Source organism: Pempheris klunzingeri, chromosome 4, assembly GCF_042242105.1.
Source record: "Pempheris klunzingeri isolate RE-2024b chromosome 4, fPemKlu1.hap1, whole genome shotgun sequence".
Lineage (NCBI taxonomy): Eukaryota > Metazoa > Chordata > Actinopteri > Acropomatiformes > Pempheridae > Pempheris > Pempheris klunzingeri.
The window spans coordinates 26,273,654-26,286,763 of record NC_092015.1 but is presented as its reverse complement, the minus strand read 5'-3'; the positions used below and the strand labels follow the sequence as shown (position 1 = coordinate 26,286,763).

Sequence of the window (13,110 nt, the reverse complement as noted above, 5' to 3'; positions counted from 1 at the left end):
GCCAGAACATTCTAGAACTGTTCCTTCACATTTTAAAACTGTAGATAAAACATTTTAGAAATGAACTGGAAATCAAATGGAAAGGCCATTTCTAAATTTGGAAATCAATTAGAACTTCAGATTCCAAAACCAGAAGTCTCTTGTGTGGTGTGCTTAGATAGCTCCAGCCACCCCTGACCTTTAACAGAGCGAGTGGTTCATCGAAAATACAGGGGCACGTTTTAATAGTTGCTGAATAAAGTCTGAATTAATTAAGAAGCACTATGACTCATTTCTATAGCTGACTATGTTATAACTGAAAATGCAATACCGTCACCGATAAATAAGTGAGGCAAAATCATTCATGTTATAAATATGTGTATTTATTTGATCAAACATGAATAACAGAAGACGTCCTCTGTGAGGGAAACAAGTATAAAGTAGCTGAATACAAGGCGTTCCAGATGTGATGTACGTTGCCATAACTTAGGAGTGAAACTAAAAACAGACTGGAGTAACATGAGATGGAGAACGTTTAAACTGAAACAGTGACATGATAAACTGATAAACTGATCATCCTACTCCAGAGTCAAAAAAATACACAATTGACATTCAAAGTCTTTTAAAAATGTAATAAATTCAAAAAAGTTTACAAAAAATTAAAACAGCTGGAAAATTTAGTCTGCAAAACATTTTATAACGCATGTTATGCATTACAGAAAATGGGTAACATAAAAGGCAATATTTAAAACAAATAACATTTGTCCACACTGTACATACGTCTACAGCAAACTTGTGTGTGTGTGTGTGTGTGTGTGTGTGTGTGTGTTCCTGCGTGGCAGTGTAGAAGCGTGCTGGCCTATGATAGAACCACGGGCTGGCCAGTAGTGGCTGGGCTCAAGGCTGGTTGATCTGGCCCATGAAGAGAATGGTACCTGGGGACAGAGACGGGGAGAACTCATCATCAGGCACCACTTATCTGGGTTATCTGGTTTTACTGAGCCCGAGTCTGCTTTATCTCTCATGTGGCTGAACAAAATGTTAGATCAGGTTTATTGCCAAATGAGTATGACGCATAAAATAAGTATAGGTATAAGTAAAAAAAACAAGCACTGCAAATCTATAAAATAGAAATATAATAGAAATATTTACAATAAGCAAAAACAATACAATATACAATACAATGCAATATATCTTTTCAAAATGAAAACGCTGTACAGTTTGTAGTGTAGTGTCTATATAAATGTATTATGTAGTATACATTTAAAAAGGTGAGTACACCCAGATGGAAATAGAAGACTGTACCTGTTGAGTTATGTCTGATGAGGAAGAGGAAAGGTCTGTCAACTGTAACCCAAGGTGGAGACGACCGAGCCAGCAAGATAGCAGCTACACACAAAAGCAAACACATTGTAGAAACGTAAGACTGTAGGTTACTGTTATGTTACTGATACTTTAAGTACATTATAAACTGTTATATAGAGCATTCCCATTAACATTAAGCACATAGCTTTGTGTTTGGTGCAACTTCTGTATTTTTAAACCCATTTGTTACACTTTTTGGTGTCTAAATGAGTGGTAGGTACAAAAAGCTTTGGAACTGGTCCATTAGATCGCATTAGGCTGCCTGGGCTGCAATGGCTGCAGTGTAATCCCTTTGGACACCTGCAACCCATCAAAGTACATTCACTAAAAGTACTTATATTTGCAACTGACAGGCTCTGATTGTTATTCAAAGTGTCTGACAACACTATGGAAAGGATCCCTAAAGAGATAAACCTGCAAGATCCTTTTTGTTTAACCAGAAACAGCTGTTATATAGGTCAATTCAAAGCCACCAGACTCCACTGACAAAAATAGGGATTTTACCTCAAAGACCACGGCAGTTGCTGATCCACTGCTGCCTCGATTGATTCATCTGTTTATGTTGTTGTGTAACATTGGTGTTTTAATTATTTGTGCACAATAACACTAACTAACCGACTTAGCCAGTGGTACACCTACTGGACCTTTTTTAGGACCTCTAGTCATTTCAAACAAAAGAAGTAAAGATTAGCCTAAAATTAGTTTAAAAATAGCAGTTATCCTCTAAGTCAAAGACAAGGCTCAACACACAGATACTCACTAGTGGCAGCTGCTGCTTTTGTTCCATCTTCATTCACCACAATTTTAGCTTTTTGGAGTGCCTTGGATACATGCACAGGCTCAGCACCTGAGACAAACAGTAACTGTTAGTACTAGTTTTAGACACATACAGCATGTTTATTTATAGATATACCACACCATCATTGCCTTTTATCAACAATCTGATATTAACCAGCCAATGCTGTCTCCATCCAACATGATGGGTAGGACAGAGTTAATTTGTGCACATTCTGAGTGTAGTAATATACTAACATCAGTGGACAAACTACACTATTTATGAGAAATGCTTACAAGGCCATACATGCTTAGGGTTCACCCGCACAGGTGTTAAACACTTATTTAGCCTGATCTGAGCTGAACTGTGTGGTCTCTCAGTACTTAATTGACTTCTCCCTCATGGCACAGTCCGACCCAAATTTGCTTCCCATGCATTTCTATGTAGAACAGGGTGAGATACATTTGCAGATGGGGCCTTCTTCACTTCATGCAGAATCCAGTCCGACTGCAAAAAAAATCAGCTATCATTAATTTTATTATCTGTATCTCTGGTTTTCCTACAGCGACATGTCAATATGTCAGTGCTTTAATTGGACTGCATACAGGTGTGCAAGACAAAGCATACGGGCTATAAATAAGAATTTTACAATCCTGTAGTGGTGATTGCTCTGTGGAGTTTGGTTCAGTGGCTCCAGACACTGACTTATTACAAATGAACAGAAACATGAAGCTATATGAGCTGACAGGTATCTCATTAAGTGGAGAGTTTTTGTGACATTCATGGTCACTAAAAGGACCCACATGGGGCTGAGACAAATTCTTTGTATGTATTCACATACACGGCCAGTAAAGCTGATTCTGATGTTGTATTTTACTGAACTGTATGTGTGTGTTTATCCTCTGGTTTAACAGAGCTCACAAAGAAATCAAGGAACAAAACGAGAGAAATCTTGTACCACAATAGCAATAATAATAATAATAATAATAATAATAATAATAATGATGATAATAATGATACCGGATGATAGTTGCTATGAGACTCATAGCAACACATCTGAGACACATAACAATTAATGCAGCTTCTTGAATAGCAATGAATATTTTATCTATTAGTCTAGTTGGTTAATCATTGCGTAAAAGCATAAAAGCATGAAGTGATTGTCACATTACACCACATGATGGCACTAGATGTCCTGATTTACATGAAAGAGTCTGTTCAGTGTAATGACATCATATGGCCCAATGGCAATGAGGTGGAATGTAGAACATCACCAGAAATGTCCTTTATGCTTATTGCACTGTACCATTACCTGATGTGAACCTGATGTGAAAGAAAGAACACATTCTCAGAGATTTTCACATCAGTTGGGAGGATAACCCCACTAGGAAAAGCCTTAAACAGATTTGAGCTGGATTTGACCCACCCCCGTTAATCCAGGGTCTAACCAGAATCACCAACTCTACCAAAACCCGATAAAATTTGGTTTTCAGTAACAGACCAGAATTAACATTGAAATCCTTTCGCTGCAGAAAACAAACTAATAAACACTTTAATGCACCTGCTGCCTGCCAGAAGGCCTGAATTTTCCTAAAAATCAGCTTCAAAATCTCAAAGACACCACACTGGAAGTGATATACTGGGAAAAAGCTGGGACAACCTTATCAAGCGTGCAAATATAAGTCTCATCTATATCTTCACTGCATGGCTCCTTCCCCTCTCAGCTGCTTAGTTAGGCAACCAGTAAATCTGCTGTCAGTCAATCTGCCCTGTCAACTAAAGCAGCACATGACTGGGACGCTGCACCAGTCCACATGAGGGAACTCACCACTTACAGCTCCTTTTTCTAGACACGCAACATGAATTAAAAGCCACCAGATATGTCAGCACAACTCTGGATGCCTTCATCATTTAGCAAATGTCTGTCAATACATTACTTGTATGAGGCTGCACTGCCCTGTCTGTGTTTGCTTTGTTGAACTGAAATTTGCTCTGCTTCTACTGCTGCCCATGTCTGTGTTCTACTTGCAGAAGTAACTGGCATACCTTACATACCTTACCTGACTTCACACTGGGCCAGGGACCATGGATGAAAACTAGCCTCATGTCTAATTCAGGCATATTCACAGTAATGCTTATTAATATGTACTGTCCCTGAGAAATAACCTGAATAGATAGAATAAAGATAAATAACAAACAGAGCCACACCTGTTAAAGAGGCCCTGGTTAATTTTCATGTCTGTGTTAATCCTATAAACTCCTTTGTTTACACCAAAAAGCCACCACACATTTACACCACATGATGGCACCAGAGCGCTCCATTCAGGGCTCCTTTCAGTCTATCACTGGGGGAGAAGATGAGGGAGGGAAAATGAACGTGAGTGATTCTGTTTTTTCACACTGAGCAGCTAAACACAATTCATACTTGTTACTGGCTCTGGCAGTAAACAGCCAACCACGCTTTCATATTTTCAAGCTTTCCTCATGTCCAGAAAAGGCTGCTGTAAACGCTCTGAGGCACTGCGTCACTTTAGGGTTTGGACCGACTGCGGTCTCACTCACTGAGGTGTCTGAAGTCGGCTTTGTTCTCACTGAACATGTCTGTTATTCCCAGTGCTGAAAGGGGGCCTTCCAAATCCACCTCCGCATCAGCAGTAAACCTGCAGACACAAGCGCATGGGCACAATGTTACACTCACATTCAGCTGTAGAAGTCTTAAGAGCGACTGTTGCCTGGGGGGGTCTTACTTGGGGATGAGCAGCCGGACTTTTCGCATGTGCATCAGTTTGGTCCAGCTCTGCACGGTGGCTGTGCTGATGTGCGGGATGACATGGGACAGAGGCGTGTCCTCTTCAGACGGCAGGACGATCAGCATGGTGATGGTGTTGCCGTGGTAGGGCAGCTCTATCACCTTATATTTCAGTCCCTGAGGTGTGGTGGCCATGCCTGGCAGGAGGGGAGGTTCAAAGGTCAGCGTGAGGTCAGTATGAAACTTAAGTCCAGCTTATATTCACTGATACAGCGATGACTCATCTTTTCTTCATATCTTTCTTGTATCTGTTCAACCTTTTAGGAGGGTGACTAATGACAACACTTCCCTTTCCTCACTCCACTAGGATTGAGTAAAGAACAATATTCCATAAAAAACAGTTGCTTTTGCTATAAAAGTTTTTCTGTTCAAAAATGTGTGAAACTTAGACCATGTTGTTTTTGAGCGCCGACAGAACCCATATTTCTAACTTGTTGTCATGCAGGAGACTGGGATGAAAACCACTTTTATTCCCATTGTTCCTTGTATGAGTTGATTTATGTAAGCCACATTATTTCTATGTAAAGTAAGAATGTTTTTAGCCAGAATTTTCTGTTGAACAACTTTGTCTACCACCATGATGGCTGTGGCTGCTCATTATCTTGATTAAACACAAACTTGGAGTGGAAAATCATTTCCCAACAACAAACAGCTTCTTCCTCAGAAATGACCCACCAGACAGCAGATGTTTATCATAACACATGCAAAAGACTCTCCTGACCGGGTTGTTAGTTGAGAGAATATTGTGTTATTGCAAGAATGATCAGCAAAACAGTAATGAACAAAGATGCTTTTATTTTTATTTGCACATGGATAGTGTTTTTAGACATCTTTTGTTTATACTGCTTGAAGGCTGAAATGGTATTGAGTGTGCTGGACTATGAGGGCCCTTTGACTCCTTAAATAACAACAACACATTTCCCTCTTGTAAGGCCTTCACTGTAGAATATGAACGACAAATGTTCAATTCACAGGAATAGTGTGGATTTTCTGATGGGGGGTTGTTAGAGGTACTTTTCCAGAGTTGGTGTATTACCTTCAGTAGATGATCTGCATGCTTCCAGTCTCTCTCTGTCTTTACCTCACAGAACGAGAGAGACTGCTGTGCTACCACTGGCTCCATCAATGAGCGAACACCTTAGTTTGGACCTAAACTACCTTTTTAAAACACCAAAGTCTCACAGCAACACGAACAAGCGACTGAGGGGGCAGTAAACTGGGTACATTTTGTAAAAGGGTCTTGCGACTTTGAAGCAAGTGAAGACAAAGACAAGAATGGTTTTGGCTGGCCAAAGGAAAGGTCTATCTGACGGTTCACGCAAACTGATTTTGATTTTTTTAGGTGGTATGCATTTTTCTGTTGCCTCCGTCTACAGCAGTGCATTGGTTAGCGTCCGTGCTGGGAAACTTTGGATGTGCAGACCACCATCTAGGTAACACACTGAGTATGGAGAAGTACCTCAAACAAACCTCCTTCAAAAAGTCCAAACTGTTCCTTTAAATGCAGTCACAGCAGAAACGATCTCATACAACAAGCATCCATCCAACTGAGCCTATAGTTTTTCCATGCTTTATACGGCAGTTAAACTAATCACAGCACATCATGTTCTGGGGTTGTAAATCTAAATATGTGTAAATCCCATTACATTCATTAAGCATAACTGTATCAAGTCATAGCCAAGTGATTTCAGTGCCCGAGTTACAAACTTGTGTTTTCCTGATGAGATAAGAGCAGTAATGTGGGGGCAATAATCCAATCAGAAACTCACAGGCTATGGTATGTTCACTTACGCAAATGTGTGTGTGCCTCATGGCCCGAGCGTGGCCTTAGTATAACTCTAGCACTGCTTGAGAATCTATCTACAGCACTCACCGTGCCAACACAACGCTGACATCTCATCTAAATATAGACGGCTGACCTGCATATCATTTCATTTCACACAGGACTAAATAGTGTCCTACAGATGTGACATGTCTCAGTCTGTTTCCTTACAACGCAACACAAGCTGACCTATGAATCATAAACTGGCAGTGACTGCCAAATCCAAACAACATAATCATTAAATCTACAATATATTAAATCTACAATATATCAAATTGGCAGACCTGACTTGATCTGTTGCCAATTTGTCTGAACTTGATTTGGTGAAGACTGCTGGCTGAGGTGATCTACTGGACCGATTCCAAAACTTTTTGTACCTAGCAGACTCTTGGACAACTAAACACTACGGTCCAGGTTTCAAAATACTGGAGGTATCCTTTGAGGACGCACACAACAAGTCTTGGAAAACACTCAATGTAAACATAACATAACTTAACCCACTGACAGTATTTAACAAGTCTGTGATTCAGTACGACTACACATACCTCAACAGCCTACCCACAAATCCAGCATGTCTAAAAAAGGGGAATAGTTTCTTATAATTTATGGTGAAAGAAAAAAGAACACTCGACGAGATAGTCACACCCGACAGGGCCTCTCACACATCACCACTCACCGATGTTGAACACAGATAGTTGGGACATCATCGGCACTTTATATACATTTCCGTCGCCCCCATTGAAGGGCCTCATCTTGGTGTTCTCGGGCTGGAAGCGCGACTTCCATAATCCTTTGAAGTAGATCGAGTTGACAGCGACCAGTCGGGTTAGAGTCGGGTCCAGCATGTCTGCTTTGATCAGGCTGGGGATGTGACCTGGATTAAAATGCAGCACGGGAACAGTATTCAATCAGAAAGGGTTGATTAAAAAAAAACACCATCTCCTTTTGTATTCGCTTCAGCACAGATCAGGAATAATAATGCAGCATCAAATGAAGGCGCACCAGTCTCGCTGTATTAGCATTCTGCGAAGAAGACAAAAGACTTTAGTGGTATTTTGAATAGCCTTTGCTTTTGTTGTATGAACACAATATAAACTAGACTTGCAGATAAGTATACATGCGCCCCCACGAGGTGGTCAGGAAGCTTCAAAGCCACCGGACAGGTCAGTTTGCTTGTGTCATTGTGTGACTTTGGTGTCGGTTAGTGAAAAAAAGCCCACCTTAAACATCAACATCAGTAATGGATGAACTAATGGTGTTACTTTGTTGATGTTCTGTGAGGTAAAAATGACTGTTTTGTCAATTTTATGAGGTGAGGAGAGAGAGAGAGAGAGAATGGATTCAGTTCTGTGTCTTAAAAGGCTGTCTGACAGCAAAGTAAAGTGGTTAAAATATTCTAAATCTAGAGTGACCTTAAGATGACTTTTTAGGTAGGTAATACATTTTTCTGCTGATCCCGTCTACAGTAGAGCATTGCTTAGCATCTCTGCCACGACTGGTGACCACCATCTATTGTATCTGACTCTGACGGTTCTTGTTAATCTGTTACTGTTTAAGAATAAATGCACACCCCTGCCTTTACACAGATATTCTGTATTCTGTATACAGCTGCTGTGTACAGCCATCAGACCTACCTTTGGTCTTATTGTTGACCCATTCGTTGATTTCTTCTGCTGCCTCCTGTGTGTTGCTGAAGTCCAGGCTCTTGCTCTCACACTGGAAGTTGGCTTTGTTGGTGGCTACAAAGGCTTCCTCCATGGGGAAGCCCTCCTGGCTGAACATGGCGTTGGCGATCAGCACTACATCCTGGTTGGACTTGGCTGTCAAAGTCTTGTGCAGCTTCCTCAGCATCTTGTAGGGGCCTGTGCAGACAGAACCCGATTTAATTCATTTACCCAACACTTAGACATCAGTATTCTACTGCCAGAAAGGGTCTTTACCGTTCTTCTTGTAACGGAGAGCACTGAGCACCTGCTTCCGTGTCTCCCCATGGGCTCCTGGTAGCAACATCCCAAGGATGGAAGCTACCCCGTGGGGTGACAGCACCACGTTTTCCAGGGGCTTGGAGCGGACGACTTGTTGAAGCACCTGTATGCCAAGATCAGAGCCCCGTTCACCGTAGGAGGGAGTCTGGGACAGCGCACCCTGATGGCCATACAAGGTCAGCAGTGCGCACAGGCACACTAGTGAGAGGTGCTTCATTTTAAATTCTGCAGCACCTGGTGAAAAACAAGGAGCAGAACAGTAGAGGCACTTTGTTATAACCATGGCAGTCTCAGCGTCTCATTTGCTATCCTAGCATGTCTTACTTACCTCTGAGCCTCACCAATATGTCATCATTATGAGACCTACAATCTGAGCAAGTACAGATTTCTGAAAACAATCTACAACCATGGGCCTTTCTATAAAAACACTTCCCAGAGAGTTTAATATCCCTTTCATATGACTCACTGTGGTTAACTGCAATCATCACTGGCACCTTTCTTGCCCAGTAGCAACAAAGACGTTTATCCAGAGCTGCAGAGCTGACTAAGTCTTACTCACTGTCTAAATATTATGGACCAGCCTACTGAAACTGGGCTCTTATTTCATTTTAATTTTAGACTAAATGAAATCTTTCAGACCATTTTAGGACAATGATTCAGCCAGCACCCCACTCACTGAAGCAGAATGAATGCAGCAACAGGAGCCGGCCAGGAGGCCTGCTGGCTGGCTGGCTGGCAGGCAGGCTTGGAGGGACATGTTACATCTTTGTGATCATCTATGTTCTTACTGGTAGTTTTACTCCTCCACGGTTTCAGTATGAACTGTACAAAAGCTTTAGGTGTTTTCGTTATAGCCATCAGGGTTTATTCTTCACTGATTTGCAGTTTCAATCTCTGCGGTCGCTCCCACAGCCTCGGCACACACTTTGTTTTATGGCAAAATCAAACTTTTGACATAACTCACTAAAATCCCTGTAGGTGTGTGTGTCTGGCATAATTAGACTGACCAATCAGCATTAAGTTCAATACAACTGCTATGTTCAACTACAACACTGATAAAACACATGACGTAGAGAGAAATCCAGCCAAATTAGTAAATTCTACGCTATCGAAGCCCATTTCTGCTAAATAAAGATCCTGTAAAGCATTATAATAAGAAACTTTATCAAAATGATGTCCTTTTTTTCCATTTAATGTTCTCATTAACTTTTTTTCCATCGCACTGGCAGAGATGGGCTTCCATGGTGCCTGAAATAGTGTCGTGAGGATTTGGGACTCCTAGATTGATTATGTTGCCAAAAGATTTGCAATAAGACAGTAGGATTTTGTTCAGAAATTGTCACGTTAATCTGTCAGATGTCCAGGAATGGAGCGCACACACACAGATGACACACCCTTGACCTCCTTCTCAGACATTAAAACTGCACCCAGTCCTGGTGGGAGTCAGAGAGCAGCTCAACACTTTTCTATGGAACTATTGAACTTACACATATAAATCAAAGTAAAGTAAAGTAAAGTACATATACTCGAGTCTTTTGAGGCACTTGTACTGGAGTGTTTCCAGTTTCTGTTACTTTATTCTTCAGCTTCACTACATTCTGGAGGCAAATATCCTACTTTTTACTGCTCTACATTCATCTGACAGCTTTAGTTACTAGTTACTTTGCAGTTTTAGATTATTAATAATATTTCTAAATCAACCAATTAACTATGATACACATTCCCATCAGTATACAAAGAATAATATAACAATAATAATAATAATAATAATAGTATAATTAAAATGAGCTCCACCTTTACCAGCTGCAACAGTAAGTGTGATGAACACGTGAATGCATCACTGATATAATTTTGCAGCATTACAATGATTCAGAAATGCGTCATTCCTCACAATGAGTCCTGTCACTTTTGATGCCAATACTGTTGCACTTTGACATCTACAACATTTTGAATGCAGCACTTTTAGTTCTAACAGACCTGAGTGAAACATCTGAATGCTTCTCCCACAGATGTAACATGTTGCCTGTGATGCCTTCACGTTCTTCATAGCTAACTGAAGGTGTCACACCAAACGCACCTGACTGACACACAACACACTCTGAAACATCTGCTATGCACACATTGTATTAAATGGCAGCAGGAGCTGCTTGTGCACTACAATGCGGAGCTACACGCTGATAAACCACATATATATCGTGTGGACCTCTTTATAGAGACTAAATTATTTGAGTTTACAGTAAAAGGACCGTTAAAAACCACCGTCCTTACCTGTTACCAGCTGCCGTTATGTCCACTTTATTCCGCAGGTGAAACTAATGAAACCTTGTTAAGGATATTAAAGCTTCCCACCGCCGCCCAAACAGGAAACAACGGTTCGCTTTGGGTGAAGAAACGTGTTTATTCCAGTGAGAGTGAGACAAACACTAACGTTACTACTGAGTGACTCCACCGCTGGTTCTCACAGGACTTTATCAGAGGACTGAACTCCGCCTTCAGCGTCTCCTCCACTAAACTCACAGGCTATGAGCTTCCGGCACGCCTTCAAAATAAAACCCGCCATCAAAACCCATATCTTGTTTTATTTCTACGCTGAAATACATTTTCACACCCTTTACAATTTTGCTGCTGCGGTTTGCCAAAGTTGGCCTTGATGTTTAGAGATACAGCCACTGGAGAGGGAACTGCACAGTCCCACAAAGAAAACTGCCCTTAATCAGGCCATCTTCTGCTTCAGAGCATCACAGTCGTGGGTTTCAGAACCACATTTAATCATTATTGATTCAAGTGTTAAGGAATGACTTATGACACAAAATGATGCCATCATAATGTTTATCCCCTCTTAACATGACTGTACTCAAACTGTAGGCAAACTGTCCAAAATGTTTAACTGCATTTTTTTTTTTACCACAATGTGGCATTTTATAACCGTTGTATTATTAATATAGCAATATTAATCTGATATTTTTCAAAGAATTAAAAAAAATGGCCCATGCAGCTACTTCCGGTGCGTTTTGCCAACTATGGCTAACTTGACGCAGCTGAAAATGTCTAAGGTGTTTAAACAGGAAGCGACTGAAGGGGAATGTTTAGAAAGACGCAAGAGCCTTCTGAGTTATTCTTTGTCATATTCAGTGGAAAATTACTGCAGTTACTCCAAGTCACATTCAGCACAAACACAAACATTAACACCAGCCTTTTGTGGTTTCCTTTAATATTACATTTATCCTGAACACAGGAATGGCTGACAAAACAACAGTACTCAGATGTACCTATAGAAGTAGCAACACCACAGAAGAAGAAAGGCTTAAATGCTGAAGCTGGCAACAGTGGGGCTAATTTAGCTTCATCATATACTTTATCTGCTGGGAAGCTTGTCGATTTCCCCCCTGAGGATCAATAAAGTTGTATTTTAATTCACAATATTACATTATATTTATTAATTGTACTTTCTATTATTTAGGTGAATCTGCAAAGTAACTTAAGTTATCAAATAAAGTGTAGGATAAAAAGCACAATATTTGCCTCTGAGTTGTACAAATAAAGTAGCAGAGAAAGGAAATAATCAAGTACCTTGAAATTGTACTTAATTACTTTTCTCAAACGCAAAACAGTAACTGACCAGTTTTTCATACGAACAGGTCTTCATGAGGGAGTTTGGTCCCATCAAACTCTGGTGTGGTTTTGCATCCTACATAACATCCGTGTGATAAAAAGTGTGCAGGGAAATTCTGGCATAAGTTGCCAACAATTGACGCCAGTTCACAACGGACGATCCAATACTTATCTACCAGGTGAGATGACACAGGTGGGCGGAGGCGTGCACACACACACACACACACACACCTAAAGAGAGGCTGAGGCTCAATTACATCCGCACTGCAGCCAAGGAGAGGATTATGAGTAGGTCTACAGGAGTTTGAATTACAGGGGATTAAATGAGTGTGTATGAGCAATTATGACTAAGTCCATCGTAAATGCTGACCTTTAACAAAGACTGGATTGTGGGCTGTCATAATAATATATATTTCACATGTATAATTTGTGGGCTGAACCTCTGCTTAAATTAGTTTTGCACAGCCTCTGACTGAATAACCAGGTGGAAGGCAGAAGAATTCATGGCCACAGCAGGGGACATCCATAGTGGGACAGGATCTTGGCCTGCAGTCTTTGTGGGTGAGGGTTTGTGTATGGATTGGGGATCTTGCATGTCCAGCTGAGATACAGAGATGGGACTGTTGTGAAAATAAACACTGTGAAGTGGGGTCATTGTGTCTGTGTTTTGAGGAGGCAGTGAATGAACACACAGCTGTGTACTATTATCATACCATGTACGGCCACTATTTTTCTATTGCACTTTCTTCTATTAAACTAAACC

The 13,110-nt window shown here is 40.8% G+C and overlaps 1 protein-coding gene across 1 annotated transcript; it reads right to left on the bottom strand.

Annotated features, from left to right (window-relative positions):
• Window positions 1-340: 340 nt before the first annotated feature.
• serpine2 (serpin peptidase inhibitor, clade E (nexin, plasminogen activator inhibitor type 1), member 2) lies at window positions 341-11,217 on the bottom strand. The gene is made up of 9 exons (XM_070829877.1): window positions 11,004-11,217; window positions 8,691-8,969; window positions 8,385-8,612; window positions 7,427-7,624; window positions 4,867-5,065; window positions 4,682-4,779; window positions 2,105-2,191; window positions 1,285-1,368; window positions 341-914 (listed from the first exon to the last, which is right to left on the bottom strand). The coding sequence occupies exons 2-9, from the start codon at window positions 8,950-8,952 to the stop codon at window positions 877-879; spliced, it is 1,194 nt and encodes a 397-aa protein (XP_070685978.1). The 5' UTR covers window positions 8,953-8,969; window positions 11,004-11,217; the 3' UTR covers window positions 341-876.
• Window positions 11,218-13,110: the final 1,893 nt, after the last annotated feature.

Coding starts and splice junctions, on each gene's coding strand:
- serpine2 (XM_070829877.1), bottom strand. CDS start 8,952: ATGAAGCACCTCTCACTAGTGTGCCTGTGCGCACTGCTGACCTTGTAT. Junction 4,780..4,866: donor GTCCGGCTGCTCATCCCCAA/GTAAGACCCCCC, acceptor TTGTGTCTGCAG/GTTTACTGCTGATGCGGAGG. Junction 2,192..4,681: donor AGCCGACTTCAGACACCTCA/GTGAGTGAGACC, acceptor TGTTTGTCTCAG/GTGCTGAGCCTGTGCATGTA.